At 39.1% G+C, this 18,707-nt stretch overlaps 1 protein-coding gene across 2 annotated transcripts in view; it reads right to left on the bottom strand.

Moving 5' to 3' along the window:
- Positions 1-14,029: 14,029 nt before the first annotated feature.
- The window catches only part of Cep97 (centrosomal protein 97), a 35,801-nt gene continuing 31,123 nt past the window's right edge, over positions 14,030-18,707 (bottom strand). For both annotated transcript variants that reach the window (XM_042676848.1, XM_042676849.1), the window contains exons 10-11: positions 17,723-17,798; positions 14,030-16,002 (exon numbers count right to left, since the gene is read on the bottom strand). In XM_042676848.1, the coding sequence (XP_042532782.1) occupies positions 15,298-16,002; positions 17,723-17,798 (781 nt within the window). In that variant the 3' untranslated portion in view covers positions 14,030-15,297. The remainder of the gene's footprint in view (positions 16,003-17,722; positions 17,799-18,707) is intronic.

Genomic DNA, 18,707 nt, shown 5'->3' with positions numbered 1-18,707 from the left:
AACAGCAAAAGAGTCATTTATTTGCAAGGTCGAGCTTGGTCCTCCACACACTCAGTAACCGGTAATGCTAAGAGGCCCTGAGCACAAAATCAGCACAGCTTTTATAGTATTGAACAAACAAGTTTAGGGGATTTCCTGACAAGCAGTAAGTTTAGGAGATTTCCACACAAGCAGTTACATCGGTTAACATTTATAAAAATTGCGTAGGGGGGCTGGGAAGGTGGCTCAGTGGTAGAGCGCTTGCCTTGCAAGCATGAGGCCCTGAGTTTGATTCCTCAGCACCACATAAGCAAAAAGAAAAAAGCCGGAAGTGGCGCTGTGGCTCAAGTGGTAGAGCGCTAGCCTTGAGCTGAAGAGTTGAGGGAAAGTGCCCAGGCCCAGAGTTCAGGCCCCACAACCGGACCCCCAAAAAAAAAAAATTGCATAGTAAGCCAGGCACCGGTGGCTCACGCCTGTAATCTTAGCTATTCAAGAGGCTGAGATCTGAGGATCGCAGTTCAAAGCCATCCCAGGCAAGAAAGTCTATGAGACTCTTATCTCCAATAAACCAGGTGATTGAATCAGGCAGTTCACTCTACTTTTACCACAGTGGAGGTGGTCTGGGTGATGATGTAGATTTCCTCCAGGTGACTGTCAGGCTGTCATTGAACTTTACCCATTAGGGTGTGCAGCAGCAGGATCTCTCAGTGGCTCCAAGGGACTGTCACACCTCGTGCTGGGCTGCAAATTCCTATATAGACTGGTTAAGGATATAGTACATAGGCCTGGCAGGCTGTGACCCCACTAGTTTTTAAGCCCATTTAGACAATAGCCCAGGACAATTTACCAAGATGACAACTTTTTAAACTAGATAGTTCTTATAAAAAGGCTAGGATTTTCTAGGCAGATATAAAGGGCTCAGGCCTGTACCACTATTTCCCATGCCTTTTCCTTCTGTCTATTTTGCCACATTTTTTTTTTTAAGGTGACTCTGCTCCCTTGATCTTAAGAGGGGATGATGGGCGAAGCTTCATCTCCTGTAACTTCTTCAAGCTGACTCAGGGGTGTTGATCTACCTAGCCAGGAATCTATAATCTTAGCCTATTTTACAAAGAGGTTACCAGGGTTAGATGTCATTAAGAACAATATTTTAACTTTTAACAAATGCACAAACCTTTTCTCTGGCTAATGCAGTGTAGCTTATTTAGCCTTCTGGTTTGCAAAAGCATCTTTCTGGATGGCTTAGGAATGTGATCTCTAGTGATCCTAACAATGCCTAAGTTACCTGTGCAGGCCTTCAGATAGATACCAAGAAAAACACACTCTCAGGTTTACAAACTTTTTTTCATGTAGCTGGTGTCAGCAAAAGTTACTGCCAATTAGAGCTTTTGGGTACATACAGGTGTTGGGATTTAAACTGTCCTCCACATTTTACAACCTTAGCTTTTTAGTACTATCACAGATGACTGACAGGTTCTAACCCCGTACAAGGTAGATAGTCATGGACATTAGGCATGTTATAAACTATCTTCCCATGATCTCCTGGCTCTGACCAATTTATGATGGGCCATGCACAAATGACTCTAAGATCTGACATTATTGCTGCCATCCAAGCAGTGGCTTACTACCTCTGGATGCTCCTCCATTGCTTTCGTCCTAGGAGTGTCTTCTCTGCACTGGGAAAAATGCCTCATTGGCATTTCCTTTAGTTAGTTGCTGGACTTGAACTTGGGGCCTGAGTGCTGTCCCTCAGCTCTATAGCTCAAGGCCAGCACTCAGCCACTTTCAGTCCTAAAGCAACTGTGCTTGCTCTTTCAGCACTCTGCTGGCTGAGTACAGGTGACAGTCTCACAGGGACCTTTTTCTGCCCGGGCTGGCTTTGAACCAGTTTACAGATCAATGAGTCTCATAAAAGGCCACTTTACTCCAATTAAAAGCAACAAGGTGGTCAACATAGAAGTAGCTATTAAGCATGTTCTTACCTGAAACTTATTAAGAGCCAAAGTTACATCTGACAAACTTTCAAGAATCTTCACTCCTTTTTAGGGGGCCTGCTGGGAACTGTTACAAAAAAAAAAAAAAAACCTATAAGAGCAAACTGAAATAGGAATTAAGCAAGTATTTTGGTAATCCTAATTTTTCCTTTTTGCACTTTGAGGCAAATGTTAGGACAATTTTACTTTTAAACTTTATATACAGAAATCCATTCCTAATTTTTAAGCCTCCTATTAATCTCTGTTTTAATAGTCTATACTTTAGTTTTTAGTTGTATTTTGAAAAATCCCTTGAACTCTCAGGGCTAGGTGTCACTCATTTCCTCTTGGCTGCTTGTTTTAAAACAGGTACACATTAAAACTTTTAAACTCAAATGACAATTTTTCCTTAATGCAAGAATTGCAATCCCCATCACTGTACCAAGAAGCTAGACTTAACACATTTATGCCTTAAAAAAAAATATCCAATTGCAGAATATCACTGAGAGCAAATCACATTATACAGATAAACTTTTTTAACCCTCTTTTTAAAGCCTTCTTAATTTTAATTTTAACACATCCAAGGGGCAGTTTTAGTAATGCTAATCAGATCATCACATCATTCATTTTTACCATCATGTTTCCAGTGTCTATCTGTGGGGAATAAGGACAGAAAAAGATGGGCCACTTGGCCCCTCCTGTGGAATGGGCGCGCACCCAATCCGATTCTTTAGGGTTAGATGAACTGCGTTTGTGCCAGCTTGCCCTCTTTCACCATGTGTGGACTCCTCCCAAGGTCTGTTTCACCATGCATGACCATCTGAACTGTATTTCTGCCTGTTCACCCTTCACTCCTAAAGATAGTTCTTCTGTTGGCTTCTAAGTTTCTCCTTTTTGTTAAGCCATATATCTTGATTACAATGTAAACAGCCTTATGCATTCTAAAGTACCAGATTTTCTAATTTTCAAGTTAAAGAATCCTTAAAAAGCCATTTAAAACAATGTGAAAATTCTTTAAAATTTTTTTGGTAATGTCCAAACCTCAAAACCTTTTGAATTTTAAACTTAAACCCACCCAATTGTTACAGCATGCTGACAATTTTTATCTTGAACATGTTCACAAACACATACAAAACACACTCACACAGATCTTAAAGCACACAAAAATCCAAATCAGTTGTACGTACATTTTCTAAAGTTTTTAAACAAAAATTTAAGACAATATTTCTTTTAAACTAAGTGCCTTTGTTGAACTTCATTTTCCCAGGGCTTGCTTGTTTAGCAAGGCATTTCACCAATTGGTCTTTTGAATCCCTTCTATTGGAGGAAGGCTGGGGGGGGAGGGGACACCTGAAATTCCCCCACAGATGTTCAAATGAATAACAAAAACACAAATAAACACAAAAAACAAGGATCCATGTTTAACCTGGTACCCATTCTAATACAAAACTAAACAACAACCAAAGGCTGAGTTGGGGACTAACGGGCTCCAGTTTATCCCTACCAGAACTCTGTGCCATTCTCACTCAGCAAGCTGAATCCAGAGTCTGCTGAGTGAGCCTGCCACTCTCACCCAGAACTTTCCTACCTCAGAAAACATAGAACAGAAAACAACACCAAAGTAAACAAGACAGACAAGTGGCCACAAAGATAAAATCAGGTCTCAGCAGGGCGCCGGTGGCTCTCGCCTGTAATCCTAGCTACTCAGGAGGCTGAGATCTGAGGATTGCGGTTCAAAGCCTGCCTGGGCAGGAGAGACCGTGAGACTCCTATCTCCAATAAACCACCAGAAAACCGGAAGTGGCGCTGTAGCTTAAGTGGTACAGCGCTCACCTTGAGCTGAAGAGCTGAGTGACAGCGCCCAGGCCCAGAGTTCAAGCCGCACGACCGACCAAAAAAAAAAAAAAAAAAATCAGGTCTCAGTGAATGAGGTGACATCTCACCAACATTTACAAGTGGGACTCAAATCCCATCAACCCCTTCTACTCACCTCCAGAGGATTTTTTTTTTTTTTTGTCGGTAGTGGGGCTTGAACTCTGGGCCTGGGCGCTGTCCCTCAGCTCTTCAGCTCAAGGCGAGCGCTCTACCACTTGAGCTACAGCGCCACTTCCGGTTTTCTGGTGGTTTATTGGAGATAGGAGTCTCACGGTCTCTCCTTCCCCGGGCTGGCTTTGAACCGCGATCCTCAGATCTCAGCCTCCTGAGTAGCTAGGATTACAGGCGTGAGCCACCAGCGCCCGGCCTCCAGAGGATTTTACTTTTAGATTCCTGCAAATGTTGACCCAGGGGCCTTCCAAGGCAGAAAAGTCCCAGTCATCTTGGGGCCAGGGAAATAAGTCCCTAGCTCCCATCCCTTCAGACTGGCAGATTCTCCCCCATACTCAGACAGCCCCCCCCCACCCCCCTGGCCAAGGCCTAAGACTAAGATAAACCCCAAAAGACAAACAGCACACTCAACACAAAGACACAATTTAAGACTGTGTCTTAAATTGCCAACCAGAAAGTGCCAGACTACAGACGGAGAGCTTCCCCAAAAAAAGTTTGCACTGAACAGACTACAGAGAATTCCCCTCCCAAAAAATGTCCAGTGCCAGATTACAGATGGAAAACTTCCCAATACAGACAATTGCTCAAAAAATGTCCACACTAAACAGCAATTTACCCAGAGGGGTCTGGGGATGTCTCCTCATAGACTCCGTTGGCAGTCTTTTAGTGCGTCCACCAAGACTCCTTGCAACCAGAACACAGAACGCGCAGGCAACTAGATTACAGATACAGAGCGGCAATGCCTTAACTTACCTGGTGGGTTTTTGTGACTCTGAGGTGGGGCGTCTGGAGGGGAATCCCGGATGAGCCCCCAGAAATGTTGTATGGACTCAGGAACCCTGAAAGACCACCAGAAACCATGACCAATACAAACAGCAAAAGAGTCATTTATTTGCAAACTCGAGCTTGGTCCTCCATGCACTCAGTAACCAGTGATGCTAAGAGGCCCTGAGCACAAAATCAGCACAGCTTTTATAGTATTGAACAAACAAGTTTAGGGGATTTCCTGACAAGCAGTAAGTTTAGGAGATTTCCACACAAGCAGTTACATGATTGGTTAATATTTATAAAAATTGCATAGTACTGAGGTTTGAGTCCACCCTGACTACATTGCCCTTTTTCTGATCTCTGAAGGGTGGGAAGGGTTGGTGGCAACCTGCAGTTTTTCTGAGAAGTTTTTCTCTTTCAGGGTTACTCTGAGGGCAGCCTAGCACAAGAGGGTGGGGTTAATCTCAAATTGGAGTTACTTTGGCTCTTCACTTCAAACTACCTAGTTCCCTTTTCACTTAGGAACACTAAATACTGTGACTGTACTAACCCATCCTTCCTCTCTCCGTTCATTTACTCCCCTCCTTTTGACCTAAACTCCTTCCAACAACACACATTCCCGCGTCCTAGAACTCATTTTATTAAACTGTAAGTTAGTTGCACAAAGGAGTTAAACTACTGGAATCCTCCCCTGCAAATACCATACTTAATACATTTGTGTATATATGCATATAACCCTGTACATAGTTACATATATAATTCCATAACTTATCTCATATAACTTCCATATATGAGAGAAAACATGTCCATTGTCTGTGTGTCTCCAATCTTAAAAGATTTCTCACTGCAAAGTCACCACACTTTTTCAACTCAATGTATCCAATACAGAATATTACCAGGCAAACCTATGTATGCTTCAGGACCTAGCCTGCCAAAGTCTGGACCACAGATTTGCGGCATACTATCAGTACCATCCAAACAAATTACTTTCTCTGAGTTCATCCTTTTCTCTACTGTAAAGTAAGGGTGACACCACCCACACTTAGGAATATCTGACATGACAAATAAGAAGTCTCCCAAATCTCTGCCCCTCCTGAAATACCTATTTCAAGTCATGACAAAGCACACAATTTTTGAATATCTTTTATTTTGAATCTTTATCTTATAGCTTTTAATATCTTTTTTTTTTTTTTTTTTTGTCGGCCATGGGGCTTGAACTCTGGGCCTGGGCGCTGTCCCTCAGCTCTTCAGCTCAAGGCGAGCACTCTACCACTTGAGCTACAGCACCACTTCTGGTTTTCTACTGGTTTATTGGAGATAGGAGTCTCACAGTCTTTCCTGCCCGGGCTGGCTTTGAACCGTGATTCTCAGATCTCAGCCTCCTGAGTAGCTAGGATTACAGGCGTGAGCCACCGGCGCCCAGCTTTTAATATCTTTTATAAGGAACATCCTGAGCGAGAGAGAGAAAGATAAAGATATATTTTCTATGTATAAAACCAAAATAACTGGTCAAAAGTGGTTTAGATGTTAATGTGACTAAACTTCATTTCTCTTAGCAAAACAGAATATGGATCTTCTTTTTTTTTCTTTTTAGCCAGCTCCAGGGCTTGATCTCTGGGCCTGAGCACTGAACCTGAGCTGCTTTTTTCTCAAGGCTTGTGCTCTATCACTTTCAGCTTTTTCTGTGCTTAATTAGAGATAAGAATCATACATGCAAAGCTGCTGATTTTTGGAAAAGATTATATCTACCTAAAGTATATAAAGAACTCAAAATTCAAAATAAAGAAGCATACAATTTTTTAAATGGGTAAAAAAAAAAAACTTTTAATAATTCACCAAACTTGGTACACTTAACCAAAGAAGATGCATAGACGGCAAATAAAAATGCTGGAGGAGGTGGGCCATGCAGCCAGTCACCTTTTGGAGAAGAAGTCTTGCAGACTTTTCTGCTTGGGCTAGTTTTAAATTGCAGTCCTTGAGATCTCAGCTTCCTGAGCTGCTAGGAAATAAGGCATGAGACACTGACACCTGGTTAATAAAAGCATGTTTTATTGGTCAACAACACTGTTCATTAGGGAAATACTAAAACCACAATCAGATACAGTAACGTCAGGAGTTGGAGGCATGGCTCAGTTGGTGGAGTGCTAGGCAATGAGTGAAAGTGTCAGTTACTGAGTATGAGTCGTGGTCTTGGACTGGGAGAAAAAAAAAAAAAAAAGGAAAGGAAGGAAGAAAAGAAAGGAGACAATAATATACAACTAGCAAGTGACCAAAATTATAAAGATGGATTAGGGAGAGAATGAGGGAAGGAGTGATTTTGTCCAAAAAGGAATGTAATCTCTCTGTATATCACCTTTATAATAACAATTTAAAAAATGTTAAAGATGAACTATACCAAATATCATTGAGGATATAGAAAAACTGTAGGGCTGGGAAGGTGGCTCAGTGGTAGAGTGCTTGCCTTCCATGCATGAGCCCTGGGTTCGATTCCTCAGCACCACATAAGCAAAAAGAAAAAAGCCGGAAGTGGCACTCTGGCTCAAGTGGTAGAGCGCTAGCCTTGAGCTGAAGAGCTGAGGGACAGCGCCCAGGCCCAGAGTTCAGGCCCCACAACCGGACCCTCCCCCCCCTAAAAAAACAAAAAAAAGAAAAACTGTAAATTTCCTGTAGCATTGGCAGAAATGCAAAATGGAAAACAAAAACATTTTTGTGCTAGGCTCTTGTAGCTCATATTTGTAATCCTAGCTACTTGGGAGGCTGAAATCTGAGGACTGTGGTTCAAAGTCAGGCAGAAAATTCCCTGAGACTCGTCTCCAAATAACACCAAAAAGCCAGAAGAGAAGCTATAATTCAAATGGAAAACTGCTATCCCTGAGCAAAAAAATTCAGGGATACCACCCATACCATGAGTTCAAGCCCCAGGAGCCATATAAAAAAGAGAAAACAAAATCAGAAAACAGTTGATTTATCAGTTTCTTTTAAATTTAGACATTTCTCTACTTTAACATCCAGCTGTTGTATTCTAAAGTATTTATTTATCCAAGACAAAAATATATGACTGTACATAGAGTTGTCCAAAAATTTTTCTGCCTCTGCCTCCGAGTTCTGGGATTACAGTCATAAACCACTATGCTCAGCACAGATTCACATCTAACAGCCCAAACCTAGAAACAACCCAACTGTCTAACAGCAGATGAAAGGTTAAAGTACAGCAAATATATACAATGGCATAGTATTCAGCAATAAAAAGGAATTGGGTAGCCAGGCATTGGTGGCTCACACCTGTAATCCTAGCTACTCACGAGGCTGAGACCTGAGGATAACTGTTCAAAGCCAGCCCGAGCAGAAGAGTTCATGAGACTCTCATCTCCAATAAACTACCAGAAAACCAGAAGTGGCACTGTGGCTCAAGTGGTAGAGCACTAGCCTTGAGCTGAAGAGCTGAGGGACAGAGCGCAGGCCCAGAGTTCAAGCCCCATGACGGATAAAGGAAAAAAAAAAAAAAGAGTCGGGTAATTATGCTGAGGAAAAGAAGCTACAAAAAGAGTGTTATGAGGGGGAAAGGAATCTTTTGGTGGCAGTGGATAGTTTTATTAACTTAACTATGATAGCTTTATAAACGTACCTATCAACATTTATCAAATTCTAATATGTTAGTTCTATCTCATTAAAGATTTTTAGACATCACTTTTTTATGATTGCCTGCTCTAACTTTTTGATTCACCAACTAAAGGCCTTACTTTTATCAAATGAGAGAGCTTCTACTCAGCCTGCTTACTCACTCCTAATACTTTCAACATCTACTGTCTTCCTCAGCCTCTGATGTGTCGTATATACTCTACAGGGAGTATGCATACAGGGAGAAATGCAGTGAGCATTCTATAAAATGAATGAAATCTATACTGAATAAAGGTATAAAAGCATTCCTTGTAATTCAAATCCATTTTCACAAGACTAGGACTGTTCTGTTGTAAATTCACTTACATAATGACAATATTCATTAAAGTAGATTCTATTTACCATCTGTTCCAAAGATTATTTACCCATTAAAACAACCAAAATGAGTAACAACCATTTCTACTGATCATTGAAATAAATAAGTGAAGCATTCAAGTATATAAATCTTTTATTTAAAATTAGAGACCCAAATATAAATTAGAGTACAATAGAAATGTTAACCTTTAATAAAACAGACTATAGCCCCTTTAAATTATCCACACTTCTACAACAAAATTAAAGAGAGATCTAAAAATAGTACAAAGTCATTGTTTAAAAAAAAATTCTTATTGTCCACATTAAAAGTATTACAGAAAGTGGGCCCTAGGGATGTAGATCAGTAGTGAAGTGCTTGCCTAGCATGTGCAAGGCCCTGGGTTAGATCCCCAGCACTAAAAGAAAAAAATTACAAAACATTCAAAGAAATTATTAGAAAAGCAAACAAAACAACATATAAAGTCTACAGAAGAATTCCTCCTATCCACTAGAACCAATAGAGGAATTGAAATTTTGGGTGATTTCTATTCATTCAGATTAAAAGCACCTCATTTGAAAAGGACAAGTATCTATCATGCATGAGGAACTTTCATTATTGGACTTAATTTTATTCAGAAACAATAGGTTTGATCAAGGGAAATAATATTATCAAACATGTGTATCTAGATGCTTGTAGTCTCAGCTACTCTAAAGGCTAAAGCAAGATCATTTGAAATTCAAGCCTACGCAACAAGTAAGATCTTGTCTCAAAAAGTTTAGAAGCTGGGTGCCAGTGGCCTGTAATCCTATCTACTCAGGAGGCTGAGATCTGAGGATTATTATTCAAAGCCGGCCCACGCAGGAAATCTGGGAGACTCTTGTCTCTACACTGTGTTTCCAAGTAGTAGAGCACTAGCCTTGAACAAAAAGAGCTCAGGGACAGCACCCAGACCCAGATTTCAAGCCCCATGACCAACAAAAAAATAAAAGTTTAGGATGTCCTACATGCCATTTCTGCTGCTTCATTTCATGAACATTGGTATCATATATTTGAAGTAAAAATACATTTAAATACCTTTAAATAAGGGATGTGGCAAAATGAGAATATAAATTAAACAATGAAGACTTTATGAACAAGACATTAATCAGTCTGTCTATATTTTCCCTTCTTACTGTCCTACTTCTCCAAGTTTTATGTTTTATACAATTAATTGAAGACTGCCTGAAAAATACCATGGGGGGGGCAGGGAGAGGGAGGACGGGGAAAGATAGGAAGGGAAGGGAAGGGAAATGGAAACAAAGGAGGAGGCAACAATGCTTGATACGAAATGTACTCATTACCTTGCTCATGAAATTGTAACCCCTCTGTATGATAATTTCACAATTAAAAAAAAATACCACTGCAGATTATGCTTATATCTCCTGAAAGCAGTTATGAGTAGTAGAACTATATTTGTCTGAAGTAGATAACAGGAAAATATACTATTATGGCATTTGTATTTAAAATAATTCAAAAGAAATAAAATCATACATTGAAGAATGGCACCCACATTATTTAAAAAATTATTTATGGATGCAAATTATGTGGTTAATAATCATTTTTCTAAGACATGCATATTTTGATACCTTTTGTAACTAAACTTATAAAACCAAACTATCTGAATATTTATCAACTGATTAGTTTTCTGCTCACCAGCAAAGTTAAAACTGCAATATCTATTGTTCTATAAAATATAATCAAATTCTGCATTTCAATATAAAATTTATATTGTCTGTCATCAAATAAATTATTTAGATGCAATTGTTCTTTTCTAGAAATTTAATTCTACTAATCCTTTTTTTTTTTACTTTTTGTCAGTCATGGGGCTTGAACTCTGGGCCTGAGCACTGTCCCTCAGCTCTTCACTTCAGCTCAAGGCTAGCACTCTCCCATTTGAGCCACAGCACCACTTCTGGCTTTTTCTTTTTATGTGGTGCTGTTGAACCCAGAGCCTCATGCATGAGAGGCAAGCACTCTACCACTGATCCACCTTCCCAGCCATAGATATTTACTTATCTATTTACTTAGTGGTAGTGGAGTTTCAATTCAGGGCCTCTTTTGCTTTTTCAGATAGGGTCTCATGTTTTGTCTGCATGCAGTCACAGTCTGCTATCCACCTACTAATCACTCACAAGCATGTTTCACATGCCCAACTTATTTGTTGAAATGGAGGTTTCACTCATTTTTTGCCCATGCAGGCCTTAAACCACTATCCTCATATCTATTTCCTAAGAGGTGGGATGACAAGCATGAGCTACTGTGTCCTGGTCCTACTATTGCTTTTTAAAATCATTTAAAAGAAGTCCAATTTCTTGGAGATCCTTCTTAGTTATTTTCTACAAGCTATTCTACCATTAGTAGTAGTGTTATAGCTCTCTTAGAGCTTTGCTTTTTTTTTTTTTTTTTTGTCGGTCATAGAGCTTGAACTCTGGGCCCGGGCAGGTGCTATCCTTGAGCTCTTCAGCTCAAGGTTATCGCTCTACCACTTGAGCCACAGTGCCACTTCTGGTTTTCTATGGACTGGCTTTGAACCGATTCTCAGATCTCAGCCTCCTAAGTAGCTAGGATTACAGGTATGAGCCACCAGCACCCAGCTAGCTTTTGCTCCTCTTTCCAAGAGAATGGCTACTATTCAAAGACTTTCTTACTCATTAAATGAAAAAAAAAAAAAAAGACTAATAGTACAAAGATGTAGAGGATATAACAAACTTTTGGAACACAACATCATGTTTCACAGTTTATTTATTATTATCTAGCCTAAGACAGGTCATCTAATTTCTCTGTGCTTCTGTTTTAACTTAAAATCAATGGAGGGAACAGTCTATGCACTACCCCCTTATGCTATCGCATTAGTTCTCATTAAGCCTCTTTTGGAAGGTTTAAGACAAATTAGAACACATAATCTCTAAGGTTTCTTCTGATTATCACATAGTATAGTTTGTTTCTACAACAATTTTTCTTCTACAACAATTTCTTTTTCTTTCTTTCTTTTTTGTTGGTTATGGGGCTGAGTTGGGAACTCAGCACCAGGCACTGTCCCTGAGCTCTTTTGTCAAAGATATTTCTCTACGACTTTGAGCCACAGCTCCACTTATGGTTTCTCTAGTGTTTAATTGGAGGTAAGAGTGTCATGGACTTTCCTGCCTGGGCTAACAATCCTCAGATCTCAGCCGCCTGAGTTGCTAGGATTACAGGCCAGAGCCACCAGTGCCCAGCTTACAGTAATTTTTAATAAATAGTTGGTGTCTTCCTCAAATCAACAAAACCCATTAGAAAAAGTCCCAAAGGCCTGCAAAAGTCCCAAAAGTTTCCATTTCAAGACCCAATTCCTCTTCAGCCAAACTAATAAATAACCTAAAAGTTAACCCAAATACAACTTTTGTATTACACTATAAACCTATCAAAATATATTGCCTACTAGTTTACTTACATTCTAATTTATATAATTTTCATTCTACCTACATTCAAGATACTCTAGAGAGGGGGCTAGTTAACATAGTCCTATACTTCTAAACACTAATGAAATAAAATACAAAGAAAAGAATATTAATAATCATGTCCTACCAAATTTCTTACAAACGTATATTGCATACTATTTAGAGGCTGGAAAGACAAAACTAAGTGTGGAAAAAAAAAAAAGATTCTGCAGTGCTTATGGCTCACACCTGTAATCCTAGCTACTCAGGAGGCTGAGATCTGAGACTGTGACTTGAAGCTAGCTCAGGCAGGAAAGTCTGTGAGACTCTTACCTCCAATTAACCACCAAAAAGCCAGAAACGGAGCTGTGGCTTAAGTGGTAGAGGTCCAGCCTTCAGCAAAAAAAGCTAAGAGACAGCTCCCAGGCCCTGAGTTCAATCCCAGTAGCAAAACAAAACAACAACAACAATTGACATGCTGCTGCTGAAATGAATTTGGTGTTTCTTATTACTTAAAAAAAAGAGAAGAGAAAAATGTCAGAAGCACTCTGCTTAGGTAATACTGAACCATGACAAGTCACTGGCTTCACTGAGAAGTTAATGCACCATGAAGCAGTATTTTGGTACTAGTACAGTGCAAATTGGTTTTTCTTTGTCTAACAGTGGACAGCAAATGAGGCACTTACCTATAAGTAGAAAAATAGGGTTTATTTAGGAAGAAATTAAAAATCATTCATAAAAGATAATTAGCATCATTCAAAAAGTAAAAATTCCTATTTTTATTTAACATGATTCAATGTTGTACATGCCTCACTAAGGAAAAAAAATCTCTTTTTTTTTTTTTTAGGGTAAGACTTGTTTTATTTATACAAAACAGAAAACATCTAGTTCAAGGGACTCTAGATTTCTGAGAATGAAATCCAAGCCTTCTCAACCTGAGAGCTGCTTCTTTGTAAAGTCAGAAAGGTACAGCTGAGCACAGTGGAGAAATATCAACAAAGGACACCAGGTGAACCTCAACTTAGTTCTTCAAGAACTTCTATATAGGGCTGGAAGGTGGCTCAGTGGTCAAGCGCTTGCCTTGCATGCCTCAGGTCCTGGGCTCGATTCCTCAGCACCACATAAGCAAAAAGAAAAAAGCTGGAAGTGGCGCTGTGGCTCAAGTGGTAGAGCACTAGCCCTGAGCTGAAGAGCAGAGGGACAGCGCCCAGGCCCAGAGTTCAGGCCCCACGACTGGACCAAAAAACAAAAACAAAAAAACAAGAACTTCTGTATAATTTTAAAGAAGGGGATCTAGCCTGGCACCAGTGGCTCACGCCTGTAATCCTAGCTACTCAGGAGGTTGAGAACTGAGGATTGCAGTTTGAAGCCAGCCTGGGAAACTCTGAGACTCTTATCTCCAATTAACCACCAAAAAGCTAGATGTGGAGCTGTGGCTCAAGTGGTAGAATGCCAACTTTAGAGAAAAACCTCAGGGATAGCATCCAGGACCTGAATTTAATTAAGTCCCAGGGCTTGCTCAAAAATAAAAGTAAAAAGAAAAAAGAAAAGAAGAGAATCTACAGACTGCAACAGAACAATGATTAGGCATTTAGCACCCAAATTTAAAGAACACTTATATATTGGATATTTAACTTCCATAAGTTTGAAAGAATCAGATATGTGCTATTTAAGGATTTTAGCACATCCTAAAAGATGAAAATACCAAGCTTCAAAATATTATCCTTATTTACAAATGTATCATCTACCTTAACATTCAAACACAATTTTATTTATTCCTGAAATTACAGATATGTAGCTATTTCAACAGGTAAAGGGAAATGTATTTTTTTCAGAACCACCATTCAATTATCTTTCAAATGTGGCACTTGTCAGAGATAAGGTAGTAAAAATTAAAAAAAAAATAATTACTCCTACTTTACCACTAGTATTTATTTTAAATGTTCTTCACTATGAGTCAGAGGTTAGAAGTGAGGGCTGGCAATGTAGCTTTGTGTTAGAATACTTGCCTGGCATGCACAAGGCCCTGAGTTGAATTCCCAAGGCTAGAAAGAAAATTAAAACAAAACCAAAAAACAGGGTATGGCCTTGAACCTTCTACAAACATAAGTGTGGAAATACAACCAAGAAGAGAGGAGACAAACATACGTTAATATCTGGCCACACATTGGCATATAAATGCTTGCCTATAGGATAAAAAAAGCACTCACTGAAAAGATAAAATGGCATAAAATTTGGCCTTGGCATTATTTCAAGTGAATGGAGCCTAGCATAGCCTCTCTTCATATCAAAGAGAAAGATTCTTATGTTGCTTAAGTAAGCTTAATTTTAATTCTGGATGAAATACTTTACTTCATGCATTTAAACTTATCTACAACATTTACTAAGTTTTCTATAAAACAATTTAATTATCCTAAGAATAATTAATAACTAAGAATCAGATAATATATGGGCTGAGGGGCTAGCTCAATAGGAGAGCACATGCTTAGCATGCTCAAAGCCCTGGATTCAACTGCCAGCACAAATACACTAAAAAAAAAAAAAAAAAAGAAAGAAAAAAGATTCTATAATCTCCATTTTTCTTCCTCAACTTAGTTATATGAAAGTTTCCCTTGACTCAGAGAGAAGGGAAAAAAAAGTTTTAAACAATACATTTTCACTTCAAGGAACTCTGGCAAATTTCAATAGTTCACAATTGTCATTTATATTCATTTTAATAAACTGTATTTCTTACTATATAACTTTCTCAGAAGAACCAAAATTCTTCTAGTCTGTTATTAATGTAATTTTTTCTACTTTTTTAAGAAGCTGTTTTTGAAAGGAAAGAAATACATAAAAGGACATTGTTCATGCAAATATTAAGAAATAAAGTGCCTATAGCTTTCAATATAAATATTTAATACATTAGAGCCAAAAAGCTAGCAAAATCAAAATGAAAACAACTCAATATCTAGAATCTGAAAAATATGATACAAGAATATCAATTTTATATAAATAGTAACAAAATAGGGACGTAGTATTCCCCTTTCAAAAGCAGAAAGGCAAATGAAAATATTCTTTAAAAAAATTTACGTCCATTTCTGTTTCCCAAAAGCCTGATATATTATACAGTAATACCAACATGCAATATCTGAAATGTGGAATCACATTCTGACTGCTGCCCCTGAACTTCTGCATTTAATTTACAATTCTCTGGTGCCTGGCTGATTTCATCTTGTGAAGTGGGAAATACATTTTGGGTCTCCTCTACAGAAGCACTGTCAGACAAGGCATCTAACTTGTCTGGGGAACCAGATATATGAAGCTGACTATCTCCTGATCCTTCATCAAAATTTGTCCTCTCCTCGGCATCTTCAAGCTGTTGAACTGAAGTTAAATATTGTTCAAGCAGATTATTATCTTGCTCAGTGTGGGAGCTTTCCCCACTCCGATCACCATGTTCTTCACTAACATCCTCTAAATCTGGCTCTTTGCCATATTTCACTGTGTCAATGGAATTCCCCATTATGGAACTTTCACTATCTTCTGTAGAATTTTTTTCAAAATCCAAAGAATCTTGCAAACACTGAACTTGTTCTGTTAGGGAAGAATGAAAACCCGAATCTGGAAATTCAGGTAAGGATTTTTCTTGAGGAACTTGGTCCTGAGCAATGAACCAATCAGACTTTTGTTCAAAAGAGAGGTCCTGACTTTGTGTGAATAGTGGAGGTCCAGATGGCAGCAGAGTACTTGATATAGGAGGAACATCCTTATTCCAGGAAATTAGGCGCTGATTTACTGTCTCCTGCCAAGCTTGTAAAGATCTTACCTATAAACCAAAATACACAGTTTTATTATAAAAATCACACCTTTGAGATTTTTTTTTGTTTTCCAGCAGTCATAAAATTGGACTTAAAAACTGTCTTCATTCATTATGCTCCATTATTCTTTTCATAGCATGCCTAGCCTAAACCAGGCAGGCAAAGTCACATAGGTCCTTAGCAACCACAGACTCATTGTGACAATGATAATAGGCCAAAGTAATTCTTTTGCTTCTACTGGAAAAACACTGAGAAGTACAACAGTACATGTGCCAAGGGGTCAATAATGTCCAAAATGTACATCAATCTCTATTCAATCAAACTGGTAAGACTGATTACAGCCTATGCTAGTATAAGTAGAGAGCAAAAGAAAGCCTCTTTTTAGATATCCATGTAAGAGTTTGAAATTTTTATGTAAAAATAAATATACACAACTTTCTAAAAAGTCTAAAAACATACTGAATTGTTGAAATATGACTTTGTGTATATGTGTGTGTGTATGTGAGTGTATGCCTCTACTGTGGTTTGAATTCAGGGCCTGAATGCTACCCTAAGCATTTTTTTTTTCCCTCTCTCAAGACTAGTGCTCTACCACTTGAGCCACAGCTCTACTTCCAGCTTTTTGGTGGTTACATGGAGATGAAAGTCTCACAGGCTTTCTTGGCTAGCTAGCTTTGAACCACAATCCTCAGTTTTCAGTTTCCTGAGAAGCTATTATAGGTATGAGCCACCAGTGCCTTGCTGATTATCTTTAATTTTATAGGTCCAATTTTATTGTAATAAATTGTTTCATAAAAATATTTACAAGAGGGCTGGGAAGGTGGCTCAGTGGTAGAGTGCTTGCCTTGCATGCATGAGGCCCTGGGTTCGATTCCTCAGCACCACATAAGCAAAAAGAAAAAAAGCCGGAAGTGGCGCTGTGGCTCAAGTGGTAGAGTGCTAGCCTTGAGCTGAAGAGCTGAGGGACAGCACCCAGGCCCAGAGTTCAGGCCTCACGACCAGACCCCCCCCCCAAAAAAAAATATTCCCAAGAGCCGGGCGCTGGTGGGTTCACACCTGTAATTCTAGCTACTCAGGAGGCTGAGACCTGAGGAACATGGTTCAGAGCCAACCTGGGCAGGAAAGTCCATGAGACTCTTATCTCCAATTAATCACCAGAAAACCGGAAGTGGTGCCGTAGCTCAAATGGCAGACCACTTGCCTTGAGCTGAAGACCTCAGAGACAGTGCCCAGGTCAGAGTTCAAGCCCCCAACCAACAAAAAATATATATATTTAGATTTTATATATATACATATATATTTCCAAGAAATTATTATTGAGAAATATTTGAGCCAGGCACTCAAAATAGTAGAGCACTAGCCTTAAGCAAAAAAGCTCAGGGACAGTCCCCAGACCCGGAGTTCAAGCCTCAAGACTGGCACAAAAGAAAGAAGTACTAATAAAACCAACTGCCTAACCTACCTCTAAAGTATGCTATCGCATGGTTTAAACCTGATTTCTCAAGTGTGCACATGCATTCGTGTGCATTTTTTAGGATATGCACATAAATACTACCTTAGTTTTCATTCAAATATTTCAGATAAATAGCTATGCAAAACTTTAAACTGGATAAAAAGTTTAGCTTTGTGAAACTTTTTTTATCTACTGGAAAGTTATCATGACACTCTCTTTTGAGGAAAGTAACTTTTCTTTGTTCACATATACTAGGGAAATAATGAGTGATTTACCTGGTTCCAAAGGAATCTCACAGCCTCTTCTTGTACAAACTTTTTAACACGTTCTTCATCTCTTTCCTTTCTTAGTCTGCAATGATGCAAAATAATTCATTTATATAAGGAAGGTTGCTTTGATTTGAATTTCCTGTTACAACTGGTAAACATATGCATTATAAAGAACTTAATAATCTATTAACAAGGGCTGAGAAGTTGGTAGAGTGCTTGCCTCGAATGCATGAGGCCCTGGGTTCGATTCCTCAGCACCACATAAGCAGAAAAAAGCTGGAAGTAGCCCTGTGGCTCAAGTGGTAGAGCACTAGCCTTGAGATGAAGAGCTAAGGGACAGCACCCAGGCTCAAAGTTCAGCTTCCACGACAGAAGAAAAAAAATCTATTAACAAGCTGAGTGCCAGTGGCTCACCCCTGTGATCCTAACTACTCATGAGGCTGAGATTTGAGGATCATGGTTCGAATCCAGCCCTGGAAGGAAAGTCCATGAGACTCTTATCTCCAATTAACCACCAAAAAGAAAAAAGCCAAAAGTGGAGCTGTGGTAGAATGCTAATCTTAAGTAAGAAAGCTCACTCAGAGACACTGCCTAGGCCCTGAGTTCAAGAACCAAGACCAGCACCAAAAAAAAAAAAAAATCTAATAACATTATTTCCACTTTTAGAATACCTAACCTGAAACCTTAAGGGTTTGTTTTGTTTTGGGGATTTTCTTTTGGCGGTACTGAGGTTTGAACTCAGGATCTTCTGCTGGCCAAACATTTACCACTTGAGTCATGGCTCTTTGACGTCTAGAATCTAGTTTTTAAAGTGCAACTCAAAAGAAGCAGCCAAATGAAATGTGACTGAAATTCAGATACTCGTTCTACAAAGTGTTGCCAATGATAAAAATAAGTAAATATTAACTGCCTCTGCACCCATCTTCAACTTCCTAGCCAAATACACAGAGTACAGAAGGTGCAGGCCATCTCAGTAAATCAGGTCAGGTCT

This window comes from Dipodomys spectabilis, unplaced genomic scaffold, assembly GCF_019054845.1.
Source record: "Dipodomys spectabilis isolate Male_0828 unplaced genomic scaffold, ASM1905484v1 ptg000032l, whole genome shotgun sequence".
NCBI lineage: Eukaryota > Metazoa > Chordata > Mammalia > Rodentia > Heteromyidae > Dipodomys > Dipodomys spectabilis.
Note: the sequence above shows the minus strand (reverse complement) of the source record. Positions and strands in the feature narration are given on the sequence as shown.